Source organism: Amblyomma maculatum, chromosome 11, assembly GCF_055883805.1.
Source record: "Amblyomma maculatum isolate TAMU_Amacu chromosome 11, ASM5588380v1, whole genome shotgun sequence".
Lineage (NCBI taxonomy): Eukaryota > Metazoa > Arthropoda > Arachnida > Ixodida > Ixodidae > Amblyomma > Amblyomma maculatum.
The window spans coordinates 109490755-109511322 of NC_139354.1; the positions used below are offsets into that span (position 1 = coordinate 109490755).

Consider the following 20568-nt stretch of genomic DNA (forward strand, 5'->3'; position numbering starts at 1 on the left):
CCTCGAGCGGCTAGGATTTGGTCGCAGTAGCGCCTGGGGAGGGTTGCTGCGATAGGCCACAACAGCCCACCGTGTGCAGGCCGTAAAAAGGAGGGTGCCCGTACTCGATTCCTTCATTGCCTGTACACATAACCTCCTTACTCTCCCTCGGCACTTTTTCAGGAGTGCTTTTAAGGACACGCAGACAACCAAAGGCGTCAAGAGCGTGCATCTGTAACAGACACGAAAACTAGCAGCATATTGTTTCTTACATTTTCTTCGAACTTGAGGGATCCGAACTCTGGCATCGTTGTTTTTTTATGTTTTCACTATGTTCTGTTCAGGGATTCGAGGCTATACAGTCAGCCTGAAGATAATCACTGAGAATTTTCTATTATCTGTGCCTTTTTCTTCCTGTAAAAACAGAAGCACCTTCCTCAATTATTTCGTCCTACTATCTTTTCTTTTTCGGGCAGCTTCAATGAGATTGGCTGCTATGATGTTGCTGCGTTCATCGACCTCGTCATCAACGTCACCGGCGTGGCCAAGCTGCCGGTGCTGGCCTTCTCGCAGGGGTTCACGGCGAGCCTAGTCCTACTCTCCACGAGGCCCGAATACAACGACAAGGTTCGTCTACGAAAGGCGTGGAGTTAGGGGGGGGGGGGGGGGGGGCAAACTTTACTGTCACATAAAGTTTGGTCCCAGGCCTTATTGCTCTCGTTCCCCACAAATTCGGTGGAGCTTCAATTCCGGAGCCAAAATGGCGTCTCACGCCGCTCGCGCCCTGGCGACCAAGGTCCGCAGGGCCTGTCGGTTATGGCAGCTCATAAGCGCCTCCTCCAGGGCCTCCCTAGAGGAATAGGTGATGAAAAAATTCGAAAAGGCAGGAATTGTAAGGGCAGGTCCAGGCCATGTGAAAAACATCTCAGAATGCTGCTCCACACAGGCTGTCGCAAACTCTGTGTTGAAGTGTTTCAATATTGCAAGGCACATCATTGTAATTGTAAATATTCTGAAAAAGAACCTTTTGGCCTCTCTCCGGAGACCCTTATTGGCTCCGGAAAGCGTAGATGAATGCAATGAGGTTCTACCTGCTTGTATTGGTAATCAGTGGTTAGGGCGATCAATTACTTTGGCGGGCGATCCGAATTCAATCTCGGAGGAAGCAGCCATGCTTCAATAGAGGAGAAATGTAAGACGCCTTTACAGTGCGACTTCAACCCACGTTATTCAACAGTGTAGGACGTCGGAATGGCACTTCTTATTGTTCGAGTCCCCTTGGAACGTGAAGCCCCCTACCACACCAGATCGACCTAACCTATCTGTCGACCGAGCGAGGTATCGAGCTGTCAATATACAGCGTCTGATGCACAGTAATTTCGAGCGTATCGCCCACATCATACACACAGTATATTCGCTAAAGAAATGTACTCTGCACTCTGTCTGCACCCAGTGTATACTACGTCAGAGGCCGGCTCACCATCCACCCACAAAAAGTGAAATCAAACGGACGTGTGGTCATATTCTAACGCTCTTTGCAGCGACATGCGAATCGACGAGCTGACTAATGAATAAAATGAATTATAGCCTTTTTGCCGGTGATATTGCACTAACTGTGGCGATGATGTGTGAGCTGGAAGTTTCGATTTACTAAAGAAAGTTTGTCAATCACCATCGGCGAGAGTATCCACGAATGATCGCCGCAGAAGCCGAGGTGAGGCGCTGCCTCCGAAAGGACTATGATGTTCGAGCCGCCGAGAGAGACGCTCAACGCCCTGATCTAGAAAACTGTGCTGTTCGCTCGCGATAGCCAAAGGAAGATAAAAAAAAAAAAGGCGCGCGAAGAATGAGGGCGGAAAACGACGTCCTAGCGTCAATTTCGAGATAATCCTTCTGGAAGCGTGTAGTCAGAATGGATTCCGCTCTGGTTCCAAAATGGTGGTTTAATGTATAGGGCTTAACGTCCCAAAGCGACTCAGGCTATGAGAGGCGCTGTGGTGGAAGGTCCCAGAAATTTCGACCACGTGGGATTTTTTTAACGTACGCTGACATCGCACAGCACACGGGAGCCTTGTTCTATGCTTGCACGGAAAAGCGGCCGCTGAGGGTGGGATTCGATTCCGCATCCTTCGCCCCGGCAGTCAATCTCCCTAACCGCAGCGGGGTCTGGTACCAAAATGACCTGATTCTACTACTACTGGAGATGTGCTGCGAGACCTTGTATATATAATTTCCCTTCTGTGTGAGTTCAGACTGCGTTTGAAGTGTACCGAATCTGTGCGAAAGCGTGATATTTCCCATCTATCCACACTGAACGGTTACAAATATCCCCTAAGCAGGCGCACCTTACATAACTCAGTGTGGTGAGTGACGGCCTCGTATCTCCGAGAATCCCGTTCATCCAACTATGACGGTTGATGCACGACGGAAGCCATTACGACAATACTGGAATGAATGCTTCCCTTGATTGCGAGATGGTCGCATCTTTGCGCTGCGGTATCAAGCAATACTGTGCCCTAAATGTACACCTGAAGTTACGCATCCTTGCGAAGACGGAATATTTGGTTAGGCCGATGAGAAAAATTGGATCTATTGAAGTTGTTCAAAGCAAGAGCACACTGTACACACATTAAAGGAACAAGGATGAATTCATCCATTTGGGTGATATCGTAGAAGTCGACGAGCTGACACACAATCTAGTTGCTCCTGAATGCACGGACCTGAACGATCCGATCCTGATGGCCACAACCAAGACGCTCGCTTAGAAGCACCTGATACGGAACGAGGACAAGTTTCTTCCGATTGCTCCCACTGCGATGGAAAGCAGCCGCTGAGCATCCTCTACGACAAACACGCGGAGTCGTTCTCATTCCAGCAGATTTGCGTCGGTGAGCCGTGCTAAGTGAACGTCAGTGAAAAAGCAACCATCTTCACGCATGCTATGAGCCATAGCCGCAGGTCGGGCCACGGAAGCGCCCCCCCCCCCCCTCACGTTTTGTACATAGCTAGCATGCTTTTCGCAGTGCATTGGTCATGCCCGGCCACGCAACCGCACTGTCACATTTACTGAGTAATTCCTGCCCCGATCAGCCCTAGACTGAAATATACTTCCACGTGACGTCGTTGCAATCACTTGTCGATCAACATTTTCAATTGAGTAACTGCCATTATTAAAGATAATAGTGCGTGTTTTAACGCACTCCACAAAAGTAAACGTTTTTGTTCTATACGGGTTATCAAGTACACCTTATATTACACCCCCAATCTACACGGCATTTACGGTATTGAAATGAAGTAAAGAAAGATCTCCTTGAAATCATCTGCCAGTTTGGTTGGTAAGCCGACAGGATTCCTCTCTGTCAGCCTCGGAAATGCACTCGACCGACCTATAACGGCTGGTCCAGTGCCTGCGCCTGAAACCTGCTGAGACTGGAGGGACTGTGCAGGAAATCAACAAAATTTATCGAACGGAAATTGTGAATAATGAGTCCTTATTCAGTGATCAGTGAAGAAATTTGTGCGAGGTGGCCGTGAGTCAGGAATGACGTATTCTGTGTCTTTACTTCGATCGACTGCTCTGTATCATTGTCAGCATATTTTAAAGACTCTGACCACTACAACTCAACCACAGCCATAAAAGCAGAGGATAAAGCTGTTGCATGCACAGCACAGGATAAGGTCGTTGGGTGCAGGTCTATGCAAGATAGAACAGAGCATTTGGTAAAGCCGAAATGTATACTCAAAGCTGAACTGGGAAACCTGCCATCTAAAATAATGCTCTGTATTGATAAACAATACACACTAACCCTCATCATGGATGCATCTGATGGTCTGGTTAACTGATCGGCAGGCACCCTTCAATATCCCCTGTACGATACGAATCTACAGTTGCGAAGAACATGGTTGGAGTTCGGTGAGCTTGGCTCCAATTTTGCAAATGGAACTGTGGAGGCCGCCGAATCCCCGTCGCTACAGAAGGTCGAAAGATACATTCAGCAATACTGCATTCTGCCTGAAAGGCTCACAGTTGCCTGTATGACCAATAAGATGACTACACCGGTGAGAAGACGACAGCTTTCCCTTGGACAGAGGAATGTCATTATCTTTTATAAATTTCAGGTTGGCACATGAAAAGAAGTAATGTACTACTATTCCAAGAATCATCCTCAAGAATTTGTGTATGCGGCATTAAATCATATTAAAAATATCATTGGCCTCTACCTTACCAATGTGGACAAGAACTTCACATTCTATCGCGGAAAATCCAATTAAGACAGAGCGCTAGTCGATGCACCTCGTCGGTTGTAGCCACACAATCTCGAAACTTTTGACGACAGGTGTAACGTCATGATTGATCACCGCACTTGCAAGTCTCTTCGTGTAATGTTCATTCGATGCCTTCTGGCAGGTGTAAAATGACGTACATTGCGACCACATTCTAAGGCGCGCCTATGTACTTTGCCGTGCGGAAACTAGGACGGTTCTCGGATAGCTTCTTGAAATTATAGACTATTAGTACTGCTGGGGTGCTAGCTCTGTCTGCCTGCAGCACCGTTACGCAGAAAAACGTTGGGTGCTGCAAAGTTCGACACCGCCTTGCTGGTAGTGGCTGTCTACACCTCGCCTACGACGCTCACCGGAGGTGATACATAAATCCCAGGGAACATAAGTTTAGATGAAAAAAAAAAAAGAACATTATACCAGTTAGGCGCGAAAAAATCCCCTTCCTAACCCTTCTAATTCTTCCCACTGCAGTGACGACCTCGTGAAACACTTGTATAGACATCCCCCTTTTTTTTTTTTTTTTTCAAAATGATCCATTGCTCTAATATCACCCACTGCAAGTCGTCCCTCATTACAATAAGGGACTGGGAAAGGAGTGCGAATTGAGGAAGTAGGGTAGTATTTGTAACAACTAAAGTGTGCTCTGCAATTGTACGAATGTTCGTGAGCTCTCTAAAATCATTTGCGCCAAATACCGCAAAATCAAACACGTAAACAGCTAAAATAATATTTTTTATTGCCGATTATCGCCATCGTTGGTCTCTTGTTCTTCCTTTTGTAGTTTTTAATACATTATAAGGAAGAAGGATGAGCGGTCCCAGAGAAACTCGTAGTGATTATTTTCGCTATGTTATAAATGGTGCGAAGATGGTGAAAGGGGTGGCACCGGGCCGTAGAATAAATCTTCAGCATTTTTATGATGTCCTTCACATGTTTTCCAAAGAGTAAGATGGGAGCGACGCGAATTTAGTGACAACGCACGGATTATTCATCACGATAGTACACCAGCTTACAGTACCCTTTCCGTAAAGCACTTTCTGGCTCACAGCAGGGAGCGAACGAGGGCTAGACCACGCTCTTTACTCCCTAGACAGCTGAGTGCCACTTCTATACTTGGTTGCTAAGGTGAAGTCTCATTGAAGAGATGTGATTATGAAATTGTCAAAGGAAAAGCGGCTGCACAACTGAAGGACATGACAAGTGAGGTCAGAAGCAGTGCTTGAAAGAGGGGAACATTCATCTGCAGTGGAACCTAGACAGCGGAAGGGGTTAGGCTTAAGGCGGCAGCAGCAACGATTCAAGGTCACATCAGTAAACGGTATTTATAATATCACTCTTTTTATTTATTATCGCACATGTATCTTCAAGTAGAGAAAAACTCTTATCTATTTAAACTGTGGATTTAGTCAAAAGCATACAGAACATGTTTTGTGCCAAATATGTCAAGCGTCCAGAATAAGAAACTGCTTTCTTTCAGGTGGAGATTTTGATGGGTTACGGTCCAGTCGCATACATGACACATGTGGGGTATCCTCTGCGAGAGCTCATCCTTTTTGCCGACCCAATACGTGTGAGTAATACATATTTACGCGGTAGCCTGGGGGCAGTTTGTTTTTTCGAGTTCCTGCGCATAGCCTGCATTCCTATTGAATGGTACCCGCCGGGAGGTGAGCGAAATTCTGTAACGAACCACTCAAAAGGACAAGAAAGACCATATGCATTATATGCACTAGCATTGAATGTCCCGTCGGGACAAAAAAGTGGTGTATACGTATGTCAGGTTTTACATTACCACCTGAGCGCGGCTGGCACACTGACGAGCCACTTGTCCCCTGCCATAGTTGGCGATACGTGACAATGTAAAGACAGTGAAATCTTGTTTCAGCTTGTAGGGGAGAGGGAGTGGCCTGAATGAGGCTGCCACTGGAAGAGCCTCCTAAAAACGAATGTAAAATTGAGAATGACTAATGATAAATAAGATTGCTAGAAAAAAATTAAAGCGAGCGAGAATGACTCAGCGAAGGGCACCACGAAGTCGCTCAGTAGAGTGCTCAGCAGAGTTCGGCTAAGATTGTTTTGAGAATAAAAAATGCATGGTATAGATATACACACATCCTAATTAAATGCGACTAAGTATTTATTTATTTTTAGCCTCATATCCGATGAGGATCATAGAGTGGAGGCGGCAGGAAAAGAACGCGAAGTAAACAATGTGAAAAAGTGGCTGCACAAACAATAGATCTATAGTCTTCGCTATGAAGTCGACAATGAATTTAATAACATATACAAAACTGGCAATACTTATATAAAGCAAGTCATAGCTTTGCGAAAGTCATTTACATATTTAAGGGATATAATTTAGAATTTAACCTTCCAGTATGGAATAATTATTATTGACTCATGACCATAGTGTCAGCTCAGAAGATGTAAATAGTAGCAAAAAGAAAGCCGCTTGCAATGTTCGCACCAATATATTTACACGACTCGAGTTACAGGCCAGCTGACATCACTGCCCTGTGCGCGCGCAAAACCCCATTAGAAAGAGCGCCTCAAAGCAAACCTAACTTTGTTCTCTGAGACCCGTATTGGCATGTTCAACGCGACAGTGGAAGCCTCTCTTTCAGCGCTTACCGAATTCCTACCCACTCCAGAACCTACCCTAATTTCAACTCCGTTCCCCTGGCCACACAAAAGAAATTGCTGGCAACATCCTTGTTTAAACTAGACGAAAACATCTGCAGCACTCCTGAAGGCCGCGAAGTGTCGTGGAAACGATGTGCGCCAAGAACTTCCTTTCGACGACTGCTTTTATAATATCTATGAAAGAACAGTTACCTTATCTAGCGTGTGAAACTCCTTTGTCGTCACGCCCTTGAAACGTGTCGTTGTTTCTTACGTTCCCGGAATAACCGAGGCCCTGAGCGCTTACTACGCGGTGTCAATTAGCCCACGTCATCCACGCTTCGACAAGAAAGCTGCATCATGCACTGGTAAAAGTAAAAAACGTTTTCCCGAAAACAAAATATACCCTCGCGTTGTACACAGCATTCCTTGTTCAAGCTGTGACTGTGTTTACATTGGTTAAAGTGCAAATTTCGAGAGATGCTAAGAAAAAACAATGTTAGAAAAAAAGTACGCCCTAATGGTACCGCCCGAGAATGGTGCAGCGAAAGATAATAATATATACAGACCGGGGGAGGGCACAAGCGCTTGCAGGAAAGAAAAGTTTCTCCCTCGCCCCCTCCCCCATTTCACCCGGAATCATTAACCATGAAGAAACCAGCGACAGGCTCAGACGCAACGGTAGGAACGTTTTCAATTTATTTTGCTGGTTATATACTTTTACGAACGAAACAAAGATATACTGCTGACTGGACCACGGAATGCTCAACAGAATCAATCAAGTGGTGTCACTGGGCTCGGGCGCTCCGTCCGTTTCAAACCTTTTACGCATAGCCTAGGCACACAATGTAAGAGCATATAGGAGGTAGTTATAAGAAAAGCAAATAAACGCAGGCAGGAGACCTAACGTCAACGGGTCATCGGGTTCTTAAGTTTGATTTAGTTTGGTTTAAGGGGCATAACGTCCCAAAGTGCCTCAGACTGTGAGCGACGCCGTAGTGGAGGGCTCCGAACCTTTCGACAACCTGGGGTTCTTTAGCGTGCACTGAAATCACAGAGGACATGGGCGCCTTGCTTTTCGCCTCCATCGAAAAGCGGCTGCCACGGCCGAGATTCGATCCCGCATGCTTGGGAGCAGTAGTTGAGCGCCCCAAACCACTGCACGACCGCGGCGGGCATCGCGTTCGTAACTAAGCACCCACGTACATTTTACAGCTGAGCAAGCAATGCTCAATTTGTTGCTAGAACATTTTATTTGAAGAGCAAATGGGAAAAGTATCCCGGATGTAACCCTACTCAAACCTATTAACATGTGCAAAAGCACTGTTTGGCATGGTTTCGCTGTTATGTTAAGCACTGAGTGACTGGCAAAGTTTTGGCTAAAGGTTAGACATTTTAAATGCACAGAATAGAATTGGAATATATGTGTCGGTGATCCGAATACCTACTGCAAAATAGACAATAAATTGACTAGAAGATCGATGATAAACGGGCAGCGATATGGTATGACATCACCCTGAACGCTGTGTGAGAAAATATTGTGTCACAATTTTAGTTAGAGTGAGGGGGAATCGGACGTCTGTTAGTGGTACTGTACGAGCTTGCGACGCACTAGAAACAAAAGAGGAGGTGCCCCCTGCCACAGAGATATATGTTGTGAATGCCATCATCCAATTCGACGCTTTCGTGGCTCGAGAACGGCTGGCGTCACAATTGCTATGGAAACCAGTGACGCACACCTCTTGTTCGGTTGTGACGATAATTTGAGTGTTTTCGCACTAAAATGTTCATTGGCCGACCAAGCTTAGAGTCTTAATAATATTGATGGCTAGCCAGACCACGACTCGTTGCATGTGCACGTTTGGTTCCACCATCTATTTGGGCAAGGTAAGGGAGAGAATTATTTTAGTGGTGAGAGGGGAAGGCTACAGTGCAAGAGAAGAGAGCGTATGCGGAGGAGGCCCAGGAGGAAGAGAGTCACAGTAGTTGAGCTTCTCTGGAAATATTTGTTTCCTTAGCGTCTCTGGGGTTAGGAGAAACTTTAACTTAAATCTGCGGTATAACTGAGCTTCTCGAATCGTGAAAAATGGATCAAAAGCTGGCTCGAATGTTCTGTTCATGAACGTGTTAAATTATCTGTCCCTCCCATGGCAGAGCCTCCTTCGGTGCCTTGCCCAGCCCAAAACCCGTCTATAGCATTCTCTCCAATTAAAGGTGCCACATTTTTTTGCGTTTTTCATTTTCGTTCTTAACAATACACTCGAGTACCCCGGATTCAAGTGTTACGTTTTGTAAACGCATGAATAAGGGATAATCGTTCAGTTTTCGTGCCTGTGTGCAGCGACAATTTCGAATCACTTGCTTGTCGAAGCAAGGTTTCTGTTGTGAAGCGGCGTACCCAAACCGAGTCACCGACCTTAGCGCAGGCTTCAGTAATAGAGCTAGGCTAAGGATGACGAAGAGTCAGTGGCGACGCTAAAGAATATCAACGGTGGTTCATCGCATTTAATATAGCAAGTAGCTGCATAAAGAGAGTGCAATTGTGGCAATCGCCCTGGTAGATGGTTGAAATACAGTGCGGGGTAAATAAACCAACTGAATTTTAAGTTATGCTATAACTGAAGCAGTCAGCCTCAGCCGAAAGTTTAACACAAAACTAAAGAACGTCCTCCTAGCTGACGATGCCCTGCCGACGGTGAAAAAGTAACCTATTAACACAGTGCTAGAAAAGTAGTAGCATGCCTAGTCTCTTTTTCCGCGTATGGCTGATATCGAGGATAACACGCTGCTGCAAAGTTGTAGGTCCACGAACATTTCAACTTCGCAAGTACGATATCATAAAGCTGGAACTCGCAACATGATCATTCGCTTCTGTTATTGTTGTTGGAGTTTTGTGCATTTCGGCAAATTTTAATACGACCTTCTCTACAGCCACGTAACTATCTTAAAGAATGTTTTTTTAACTTATATTCTTAGCGTCAATTATTACCCCTTTCCATTTGCCTTGTCACAAGAAACCCTGCTTGCAATGACAATTTAGGCTAACGCATTGCGGGAATCATTCCTTAGACCCCACATTGTATTTGTTTATTTATTCATTCCTCAAAGGTTGCCTGCGAAACATTATACTGTGCTTCCAGTCCTTTCCGGTATGCAGCGTTATCAACTGTGACAATTTACGCTCGTTCTACCGAAAAGCCGTCGCTGCAACTTAGTTTCGCAGGAAGTTTTCAAGGATGCATCCGGCAAATGTCGGAAAACAAATACGCACGTGACCTCGTATCAAAAAGTGTGACACAAGCGCCCTTTGTGCAGCATTCAGGATGACGTCATACCATTTCGCTTTCCGTTTAGCATCTATCTGCTAGTCAAGGTTAAGGCTAGTTTGCGGTAAGGATTCGAACCGACAATATATGCACCTGCGAATATATGCCATTATTTGCAAGTTTATTTGTCGATCAAGAAGTTAGGTACTGCAAGGCACTTTCACGCAAAAAAACAAATAAGCTAAAAGCAAAAAAGAAAAAAAATTGCGGAAAGGAAGGGCTGTGTTAAAGTACTATCGGGACTATTTAAGGCGAAGCTTGAACTGCCTCATATTTATTTTAATCTTTTATCAATGCTGTTTTCGAAGAGTATGTGAATATCTTAGCAGCAAATTGCTCATTTTATTTGGACATTTGCTTTGTGTCTGTATTTGTCATTTTTCCATCATCTCATTATTCAGTTTTTTGCGACAGCATATAAAGCTCGTTCGATCGAAAAGCTGTCGGCTTCTAGTAGTAGTAGTAGTTGTAGGCACCACGTGTCGGAAATAATCGGGGGCTGCGTAAAAAAAAATTATATCATGGCAATTTGTGTTTGTAGTTATTGATGACTGATTGGTGCATGAAAGGCGTTGACAAAATTGGTGGAATCTTTCTAATTGTTTGATTAAATAAAAGAAATTAAAAACTTAGGTAAAGGGGTTCAAAGGAGTCCAAATGCTCAGAATCAAAACGACAAAGCTCGGTGATGCTAATTAAGAACATTTAGTATGTGTAATTGATGAATTGATGTGTTGAGAGGATTGAAAAACAAATGGCGCATTGAAAAGACGGGATTCAAAATGTCAGAAGGCTCAGAATTAAAAGTCAATGCTTGATGATGCCAATAAAGGAAATTTAAAGCGTGTAATTGTTAATTAGTATTTGAAATACTAGAAGAATTGAAAAATTATAAAAAGGGAATGAAAGGTGTGAAAATTATCTGAATTATGTGCCAATGCTTGATCATGGTTATTAAGAAAATTTAAAGAGTACGAGAATCAAATATCTATTTGAAGAAATAATTAAGAATGTAAAATTGGGAAAAGGAGGATTGAAAAGTTTCACAATGAGCGCTTGATGAGGCTATTTAAGAAAATTTAGAGTGTGTAATTGATCAAGCAATTCAATAAAGTGATTAAACTGCGTTCCAATGTGTTTTACTGCTTATAATAGACAGCCAATGCTTGCTCATGCTACGCATCGATGCATGAAATGCTTGAATTACAAGAAAACTAGAAACAAAGGTGCATGAAATGAGAGAACATCGCGCGTGAAACGCTATCGCGCCATGCCCTTGACGGCGCAGCTTGAGTGCCCCCCGGCATTACGCAACTAGTGTACTTAGCTGAACGCGTACTAGTACCGGTGGCATCGTCGCCCGGTGGACTATAATGAAAATGCATAAAAAGTTAAAAAGGGAAAAACATTGCCCGTATATATGAATTGCTTGCACGTCATACCCTTAACAGCGGAGTAGGTGCCCCACTTATTTTTTCCCTTTTCGACCTTTCTGTAAATTTCTGCGGACGTTGTTAGTGATGGCATTCAAAACATGGCTAAGCGGAATTGCCATCCGACATATAGGTCTTTCGGCGATCATAAGCACATGAGATATTGATAATAAACATCAGAGCTGCCATAGTGCGCGTTTTTGTATGCATATACGAACACAATAAATTCTCTTTATGTGTCCCAGTGAGATGCATGTCGTACTTCATTAGAACCGCCCCCCCCCCCCTTTTTATTGTTTTGCCCTCTCTGCGGAATCATGTATTTGGGCCTATTTTGTATAAGTACCTTACAGTGTTTTGTATAGTGCTATTAGTATGTGGGTAATGTGGGTTTATGTATGTATGTATGTATGTATGTATGTATGTATGTATGTATGTATGTATGTATGTATGTATGTATGTATGTATGTATGTATGTATGTATGTATGTATGTATGTATGTATGTATGTATGTATGTATGTACGTACGTACGTACGTACGTACGTACGTACGTACGTACGTATGTATGTATGTATGTATGTATGTATGTATGTATGTATGTATGTATGTATGTACGTATGTATGTATGTATGTATGTATGTATGTATGTATGTATGTATGTATGTATGTATGTATGTATGTATGTATGTATGTATGTATGTATGTATGTATGTATGTATGTATGTATGTATGTATGTATGTATGTATGTATGTGTGTGTATGTATGTATATATGTATGTATTGTGAGCCTTCTGTGGACCTTCTTTCATTTGTACATGCCATCATCATCTTCTTTCATTTGTACATACCATCATCATCGTCCCGCGGCGCCGGCTCTGGCGCGTGCCTGGGTTGGTGACCGGATTAAAACGCTGGACAAGGCTTCGCTGTCCTTGCCGCCCCGACCTCGCCGTCTTGACCTAGCCTTCTTCCACAAGTGGTGGAGGTGAGAATTGATCCCCTTGCTGTTTTGTGCCCTGCCTCTCGCTGGAGCTACGTTCCGGTCGCTGTTTACCGCCTGCCACCATCGTTATGTCTACCGAGAGCACCCACGATTCGGCAGGACCCTCTACCTCGGCTGCACCACCCCCTCCGACTATGCCCGCACGACAACGCGACCCGCCGCTGTTCGCTGGTCGTCGCGACGAAGACGTCGATGACTGGCTGGACACCTATGAACGCTGCAGTAACTACAACCGGTGGGACGACGCCCTAAAATTTCTGAACGTTTCTTTCTACCTCATTGAGGTCGCCAGAACCTGGTTTATTAACCGCGAACCCCACACCACTAACTGGACAACATTCAAGCAGCAGTTCCGCCAATATTTCGCCGACCCAGCAGTTCGCACTGAGGTCGCGAAGAACAAGCTCGCCTCTCGCCTCCAAGGTCCCGATGAGTCGTACGCGTCTTATATAGAGGCCATACTTGCACTCTGCCGGCGTGTTAGTCCCACCATGCCGGAACCTGAACGCGTACACCACATCTTAAAAGGAATTAATTCTGTGGCTTATAATACCCTGATTGCCCAGAATCCTTCTACTGTTGACGCCATTATTGCGACCTGCCAACGCATCGACCAGCTGCAGTCCTCCCGATTGCAGCCCAGCATCGCTACAGGCCCGACCTATGCTGACCTGGATCTACGGGCACTGATTCGAGCCATCATCCGGGAGGAGCTCCAAGCCCTCAAGCCTGTCTGTCGACACGGGTGCGATCATTCTTCCGTACCTGCTAATGACGCCGGTCTACGCAACATCATTAAAGATGAGCTGGCAACAATCACGCGACCTATGCCGTCCGACCCTCCTGCACCCCGCCAAGCATCGACTTACGCGCACGTCGCAGCATCACCCCCTCCTTTTGTTCCGCCGCCCCAACTGGCATCTCCCTACAACCACATCAACGCCGTGACGACGGCTCAGCCTACGCCACCCTATTACGCACCCTGGCGCCCCTCTCGCCCAGTGTGCTACTACTGTGGAATACGAGGACATATATCCCGCTTCTGCCGTCGCCGTATTCAGAACGAGCGGCGTGGTTATGACGCATTCGAAAGTGACGTACCCTCATATTATCAGCGACGACCTCCTATGTCCAGCCCACCTCGAAGATCATCCCCACCTCCAGAATCCTCGTCTGAGCCTCGTGGAACCCATGCGTCCCGACGTCGGTCCCTATCCCCATACCGCCGCTCAGTTTCCCCTCTCCGACCCGCAACAACTCTCCCTGTCCGCCATCCGGAAAACTAAGCGTTGCAGTTTCCGGAGGTCAAACTGCAGTCTGCGAACTTACCAAAAGTCCTCCAGATCGCCCGTATAATGTGATTTCTGTTTTCGCTGAAGGATTACCGGTAGAAGCATTGATTGATACAGGGGCTGCAATTTCTGTCATTCACGCTGATTTGTGCTACCGTTTGCGAAACGTTACGACACCATATGATGGGCCTGAACTCCGTGGAGCCAATGACGTCCCTTTGCGCCCTTTAGCAAAGTGCACCGTACGAGTTGTTATTGACGGCGTCCGCCATCATGTGCAGTTTGCTGTGCTCTCTCCATGTGCGCATCTGATAATTTTTGGATGGGATTTTTTGTCAACCGCTTCGGCATTAATTTCTTGTGGCGACCGTGTTATCCATATGACAGACAGCGATTTTTCATCTGAAGTTTCTGAACGACATCATCCCCTCGTTGCCGCCGCTGATACTGTTCTGCCTCCTCAGTGCGAAAAACTGCTTACCGTTGTCTCTGACCACATCGCTGACGGGGACGTACTCATCGCACCATCTTATCGTCATCTTGAACGCGGTATCGCCTTCCCGTCTAGTCTTGTGAGGTTCTGCAACGGCTCGGCGACAGTAGCGGCCACTAACACTTCACGTGAATCCCTCGTGCTCCGAAAAGGAACTTCTCTCCCCTGCAAGGTGGATGTTCAACCTTTGTCCTTGATGGTGCTCACCGCCCCTCAGTCTCAGCACCGTGTTTCGACAGACGTCTCTCTTTCTGTTCTCACAAAGACTATTAATCCTAACCTCACGCCGAACCAACGCCAAGAACTGCTGACATTGCTTCGACAACACCAAGCCATTTTTGATGCCACTTCCCCACCACTGTGACGGACTAGTGTTGCGCACCATCGCACCATTACTGAAGGTAACTCTATCGTTCGCCGACGGCCTTATCGGGTTTCCCTCTCTGAACGAAAGGTAATTGAAGAAAATGTAAATGACATGCTCCATCGCAATATTATTCGTCCCTCGACAAGTCCATGGTCCTCCCCAGTAGTGTTAGTTAAAAAAAAGGACGGCTCGGTACGCTTTTGTGTTGATTACCGCGCACTCAACAAAATTACCCGCAAAGATGTATACCCAATGCCAAGAATTGATGACGCCCTTGACTCTCTCCAAGGCGCCGAATATTTCTCGACTTTGGACCTCCGCTCAGGTTATTGGCAAATACCTATGCACGAGGACGATAAAGAAAAAACCGCTTTCGCAACTCCCGATGGCCTTTACGAAATTAATGTTATGCCTTTCGGACTTTGTAACGCACCAGCGACATTTGAAAGGATGATCGATACTGTGCTTCGTGGCCTAAAATGGAGAACCTGTTTATGCTACTTGGATGACATTGTCATCTTTTCGTCAACTTTTAACGACCATCTCACGCGCCTGAATGAGGTCCTCACGTGTCTCGCTTCAGCGGGCCTTCAGCTCAACACCAAGAAGTGCCACTTTGCACAGAAGGAAATTAAAATATTGGGACATCTAGTCAGCCATGATGGCATTCGTCCAGACCCTGAAAAAATTATTGCGGTCTTGAAATTTGCTCGTCCACAACGGACTACAGAGTTGCGCAGTTTTCTCGGCCTGGCGTCTTATTTCCGGCGTTTTATAAAGCATTTTGCAAGTATTGCTGCTCCCCTCCATCAACTACTTAAAGCACGCAGCCCTTTCGTGTGGACTGAACAGTGCGAAGCTGCTTTTAATAACCTGAAGCACGCCCTCACATCAGACCCTGTTCTTGGCCACTTCAGTGACAGCGCTCCAACCATCCTGCACACTGATGCCAGTGGTATCGGTCTTGGCGCTGTACTTCTGCAGCGCGATGCAACTTCGCGTGAGAAAGTGATTGCCTTCGCCAGTCGGACTATGACTCCAGCTGAGAAAAACTACACTATTACAGAACAGGAGTGCCTTGCCGTCGTCTGGGCTGTCCAAAAGTTTCGCCCTTACCTATACGGTCGGCACTTCACAGTTGTGACCGATCACCATGCTCTTTGCTGGTTGTCTTCACTCAAAAATTTGACAGGCCGACTTGGCCGTTGGATTCTACGCCTGCAAGAATACGATTTTGACGTCATTTATAAATCGGGTCGCCAACACCAAGACGCCGACGCTCTTTCTCGCTGTCCACTTTCGGAATCGGCTTGCTGTTTTTCTTCCCGATGCATTTCCACCTATGACCACAGCCGACCATCTCTTTCCCCGACGTATATCACAACAGTTTCATTTGACGACGCAGAGAACAAACACACTCTCCGCTCACAGCAATTAGCCGATGCCTACTGCCGTCCCATCATCGATCGCCTTATTGGCGCTTCGGACCCGCCCAATGCTCGGCTTCGCCGACAACTTCGCAATTTCAAGCTCGAAGATGGCATCCTACTCCGCTTCGTGTATTGCCCTGACGGAACTCGCTGGATACCAGTCGTGCCGCGTGTACTTCGTCAACGAATACTGGCGGCTCTCCACGATGACGCCACTGCAGGTCACCTTGGTATTGACAAAACCTACGACCGCGTGAAAAAACGATTCTTTTGGCCTGGCCTATCTTCCAGCGTTGCCAAATACGTCGCATCCTGCCCTCTATGCCAACGTCGCAAACGGCCGACTTCTTCACCCGCTGGCCTTCTACAACCTGTTCCCTGTCCCGCCACGCCATTCGACGTAGTCGGCATCGATTTATATGGTCCCCTACCTCTCTCCGAGGGGGGTAACCATTGGATTATAACAGCTGTCGACCACCTTACACGCTATGCTGAGACAGCACCTGTGCCGACCGGTTCCGCTCAAGAAGTAGCAAATTTCTTTTTGCAATCAATTGTATTGCGTCATGGCGCTCCTCGGGTGCTCCTAAGTGACCGCGGGACGGCCTTCTTATCGACAGTCGTTGCCGAAGTTCTTTACGCGTCATCCACCCTTCATAAGACAACCTCGAGCTACCATCCCCAGACTAACGGGCTGACTGAGCGATTTCACCGCACCTTATCGGATATGATCTCCATGTATATCACACCGGATCATCGAAATTGGGACACTATTCTACCATTCGTCACTTTCGCCTATAACACAGCAGTACAACGGGCTACCGGTTATTCTCCATTTTTCCTCGTTTATGGCCGTCCTCCCACTACAATTCTCGACACTTCCTTCTTCTCTACGCGCGACTACTCCACATCGGTACCTACCCAGTTCTTATCTCGTGTGGCCAGATGCCGTCATCTTGCCCGCCTCAACACAGCAGCGTGCCAGGAAGACCGCAAGAGCCGCTACGATTCTACTCATCGCGTGGTCTCTTATCGTCCCGGTGACGAAGTACTGCTTTATACTCCACTGCGCACCCCTGGCCTTAGTGACAAATTCCACCACCGCTACCTTGGTCCCTACAAGATCATCATCCAAACTTCTCCAGTTAACTACAAAGTCGCGCCTGTTGATCCCCCAGCCGATCGACGCCACCGTGGAACTGAAATTGTTCATGTCTCTCGCTTGAAACCGTTTGTGCGCCGCGGTACAGTTAGTTAGGAGCGGCCAGGCTGGCCGCTTCCGACCCCCCGGGCAGATTGTGTGAGCCTTCTGTGGACCTTCTTTCATTTGTACATGCCATCATCATCTTCTTTCATTTGTACATACCATCATCATCGTCCCGCGGCGCCGGCTCTGGCGCGTGCCTGGGTTGGTGACCGGATTAAAACGCTGGACAAGGCTTCGCTGTCCTTGCCGCCACGACCTCGCCGTCTTGACCTAGCCTTCTTCCACAGTATGTATGTATGTATGTATGTATGTATGTATGTATGTATGTATGTATGTATGTATGTATGTATGTATGTATGTATGTATGTATGTATGTATGTATGTATGTATGTATGTATGTATGTATGTATGTATGTATGTATGTATGTATGTATGTATGTATGTATGTATGTATGTATGTATGTATGTATGTATGTATGTATGTATGTATGTATGTATGTATGTATGTATGTATGTATGTATGTACGTATGTACAAAATAAATTCTCTTTGTGTGTATTCCCGCGGGAAATAAACAGTGCTGTATAGTCTGGGGCCAATGGAGTATGCCGGCTCGGCTTTTGTCTGGAAAACTTTGAAAGAGCGCAAACACACACAACCACTAAAGACAAGAGACGAGACACAGGCGCCGACTGTCAACTTGTGTCTCGTCTCTTGTCTTTAGTGGTTGTGTGTGTTTGCGCTCTTTCAAAGTTTTCCAAATATGTACCAACTCGCCCAAAAAGAAGTGTTAATGAAGTCGGCTTTTGTCGTTGATTGTATCCGTGACACACGAACTTCTTCCTGCGCAGTTACTCGTCGACCCAGGCCGGGACAGTGGCTACCTTCACATTCCCAGCGCTCTTGATAAACTCCTCCAAAGTCTATGCACTTTCATCGGAGAAACGCTCTGTTCACTACCTTTTACGCTCACACTGTTCGACAGTCCGCAGCAGATTAACAAGGTAGGTACTCTCTTCAGCAAAATTTGAAACGGGTCAATTCACATTTACGTACCCAATGAAAAAAGTCCCCAGGCTACCAGACCACCGAGCCAGTTGAAAGTTTATCAGTAAAACGGTTCCGCGCATGGTAACTATTGAGCGTTTGTACGACTGCTGGTATGGAGCGCTTTTCTGCCAAATGCAGCTAGCATAGCTAGCTATAGCAGCGCCTCCCAGTGGCGAGCCTCACTCACAGCCTATCTGTACCTTATTTCTAGAGCGTTGCACAATTACTCGTTCGCCGTATGAATGCTCCTTTCGGCTAAACTACTGAATCTTCGCCGCTCAAATTTTGCACAGAAATAGCATTTGGTCAGGAGTATTTTAAGCGAAAGCCTTTATTGGTTCATTTTTTCCGTCCGTCAGCAAAATCTGTCACACTGTAGGGGTCAATCATCCTACGCCTTTCCTATAACGCTTCCTCGAACGCCTCATCATTCAACCTTTCAGAAAAAAAAAACGTGCTCCCTTGGCAATCGAACTCCTACCTCTCTGATCGCCAGGCGAGCGCATTCACAGACTTAGCCACGCCGGGCACTTTTTTCTTTATTGCACGGAAGTACGTCAGGCCCGATTTAACCAGGTCACATCCCGCAACCTGGCATACACAATCGCACCAGCATCGAGCTCTCACTTTGCCCACACATCAAAATTCCAGGAGACATATACATGCATCAAGTAAAGCTAACCATGCAGGGGTTCGATCCTGCGCAGCATACACCTCCCGCACTCTAGCACACTGTTCTCTGAACAGAAACTTCGATGACCGTGGTGGCTCTGCGTGGCGATCTGTCATGCAGCTCTTCCACAGGCTAAACAGTCCCATGAGCACAAAAAGGTCACACGGTGCCTCAGAAGCTTTCATTGTAGGCAAAAATCTTATAAATCGAGCGTGATATTAACGTCGTTTTTTAGAATTCGTTTTAGAATGTCCCCCCCCCCCAAAAAAAAAAAAAAAAAAACACTGCATCACGAAAATACAGAAAGCAATGATCTATAGTTTCTGGCTGCTGACGGAGGCGGCAGTCCACTGGCCATGGAACAAAAATCCCTTTTGCACGATGCCGCGTTTTGACAGGTAAGGTTGACGTGCGAAATTTAAAAAGGAAAGCCTTTGCGGCTGATTGTGCATACATCCGATTCACCCCCTTTATTACACTAAATGCACTATTGTCTAGAAAGCGGAGGTAAGGCTGCCAATACATCGGTACAGGAAATAACGTCTCAATCAGAACTTCTGTCATCTGTCTTCTTGGTAGACTCTATAGGTATTCCAAGGAAACCATACTGTGAGGAAATGGAATGTATCGGCAACTTCCCCCAGTACATCCTACAAAGCACTCTCACTCTTACGACCAGTGGGCGCGAACAATAGAGGAAAATGGGCACTAAATCGTCTGTTAAGCACAGCTAGGAGGGAGGGATGGCTTGAAACCTTGAAACAAGCTGATGAACAGATAAGAGCTGAAGACCAGCTCCACCAGCCTCCAGAGGGAGGAACAAATTGGATGCATAGGCTCCCATTGATAGCGCCACACAAAAGTAGCAAAAATTGTATGAATGAACTGTAATTTGTTCCTTGCACAATGCAACACCTACATGACATAGATAAGCTTCGAAATCAGCAAAACATCACAAACCTGTGCTCGCGTGAATAGAGGTAGCTCCCTACCCATCCAATCCTGGGTTTATCGCCTAACAATGAATTCTGAGAATCCCAGTGAGACCCACTATTGTGACACTGATGCAAGAGAACCCCCCAATACTGTAAGTATTCGCAATCCAACCTGATTCAGGCAACAAAATTAGGTTTTGTACCCCAGTGACCTAGCCAGAACCCCTTTGATTTATTAAGTTTAAAAGACGCACCAGAACCATTACAAAAAAGCTCATTTATGCGCAAAACCTCGGAAGAGCCGTTACCGCTGTTTCAGTCGATCTCTGCATTCGCACTGAGGCTAGCAGCAAGGTCTTGGTGGGCGTCCCAGTATTTGAGGACTTGCCTGCTGACCTCATCTTAAGTGTGGACAACTTCATGTACGGGGAGGTGGCTCTATCGATCCAGAACGGTAAAGTGCAGCTCCGTTCG

At 46.2% G+C, this 20568-nt stretch overlaps 1 protein-coding gene across 1 annotated transcript in view; it reads left to right on the forward strand.

The window, feature by feature from the left end:
• The window catches only part of LOC146174649 (tear acid lipase-like protein), an 80525-nt gene that overhangs the window by 31227 nt on the left and 28730 nt on the right, over positions 1 to 20568 (forward strand). The window contains exons 4-6 of the mRNA XM_084585424.1: positions 456 to 606; positions 5741 to 5833; positions 18288 to 18440. Of these exons, the coding sequence (XP_084441550.1) occupies positions 456 to 606; positions 5741 to 5833; positions 18288 to 18440 (397 nt within the window). The remainder of the gene's footprint in view (positions 1 to 455; positions 607 to 5740; positions 5834 to 18287; positions 18441 to 20568) is intronic.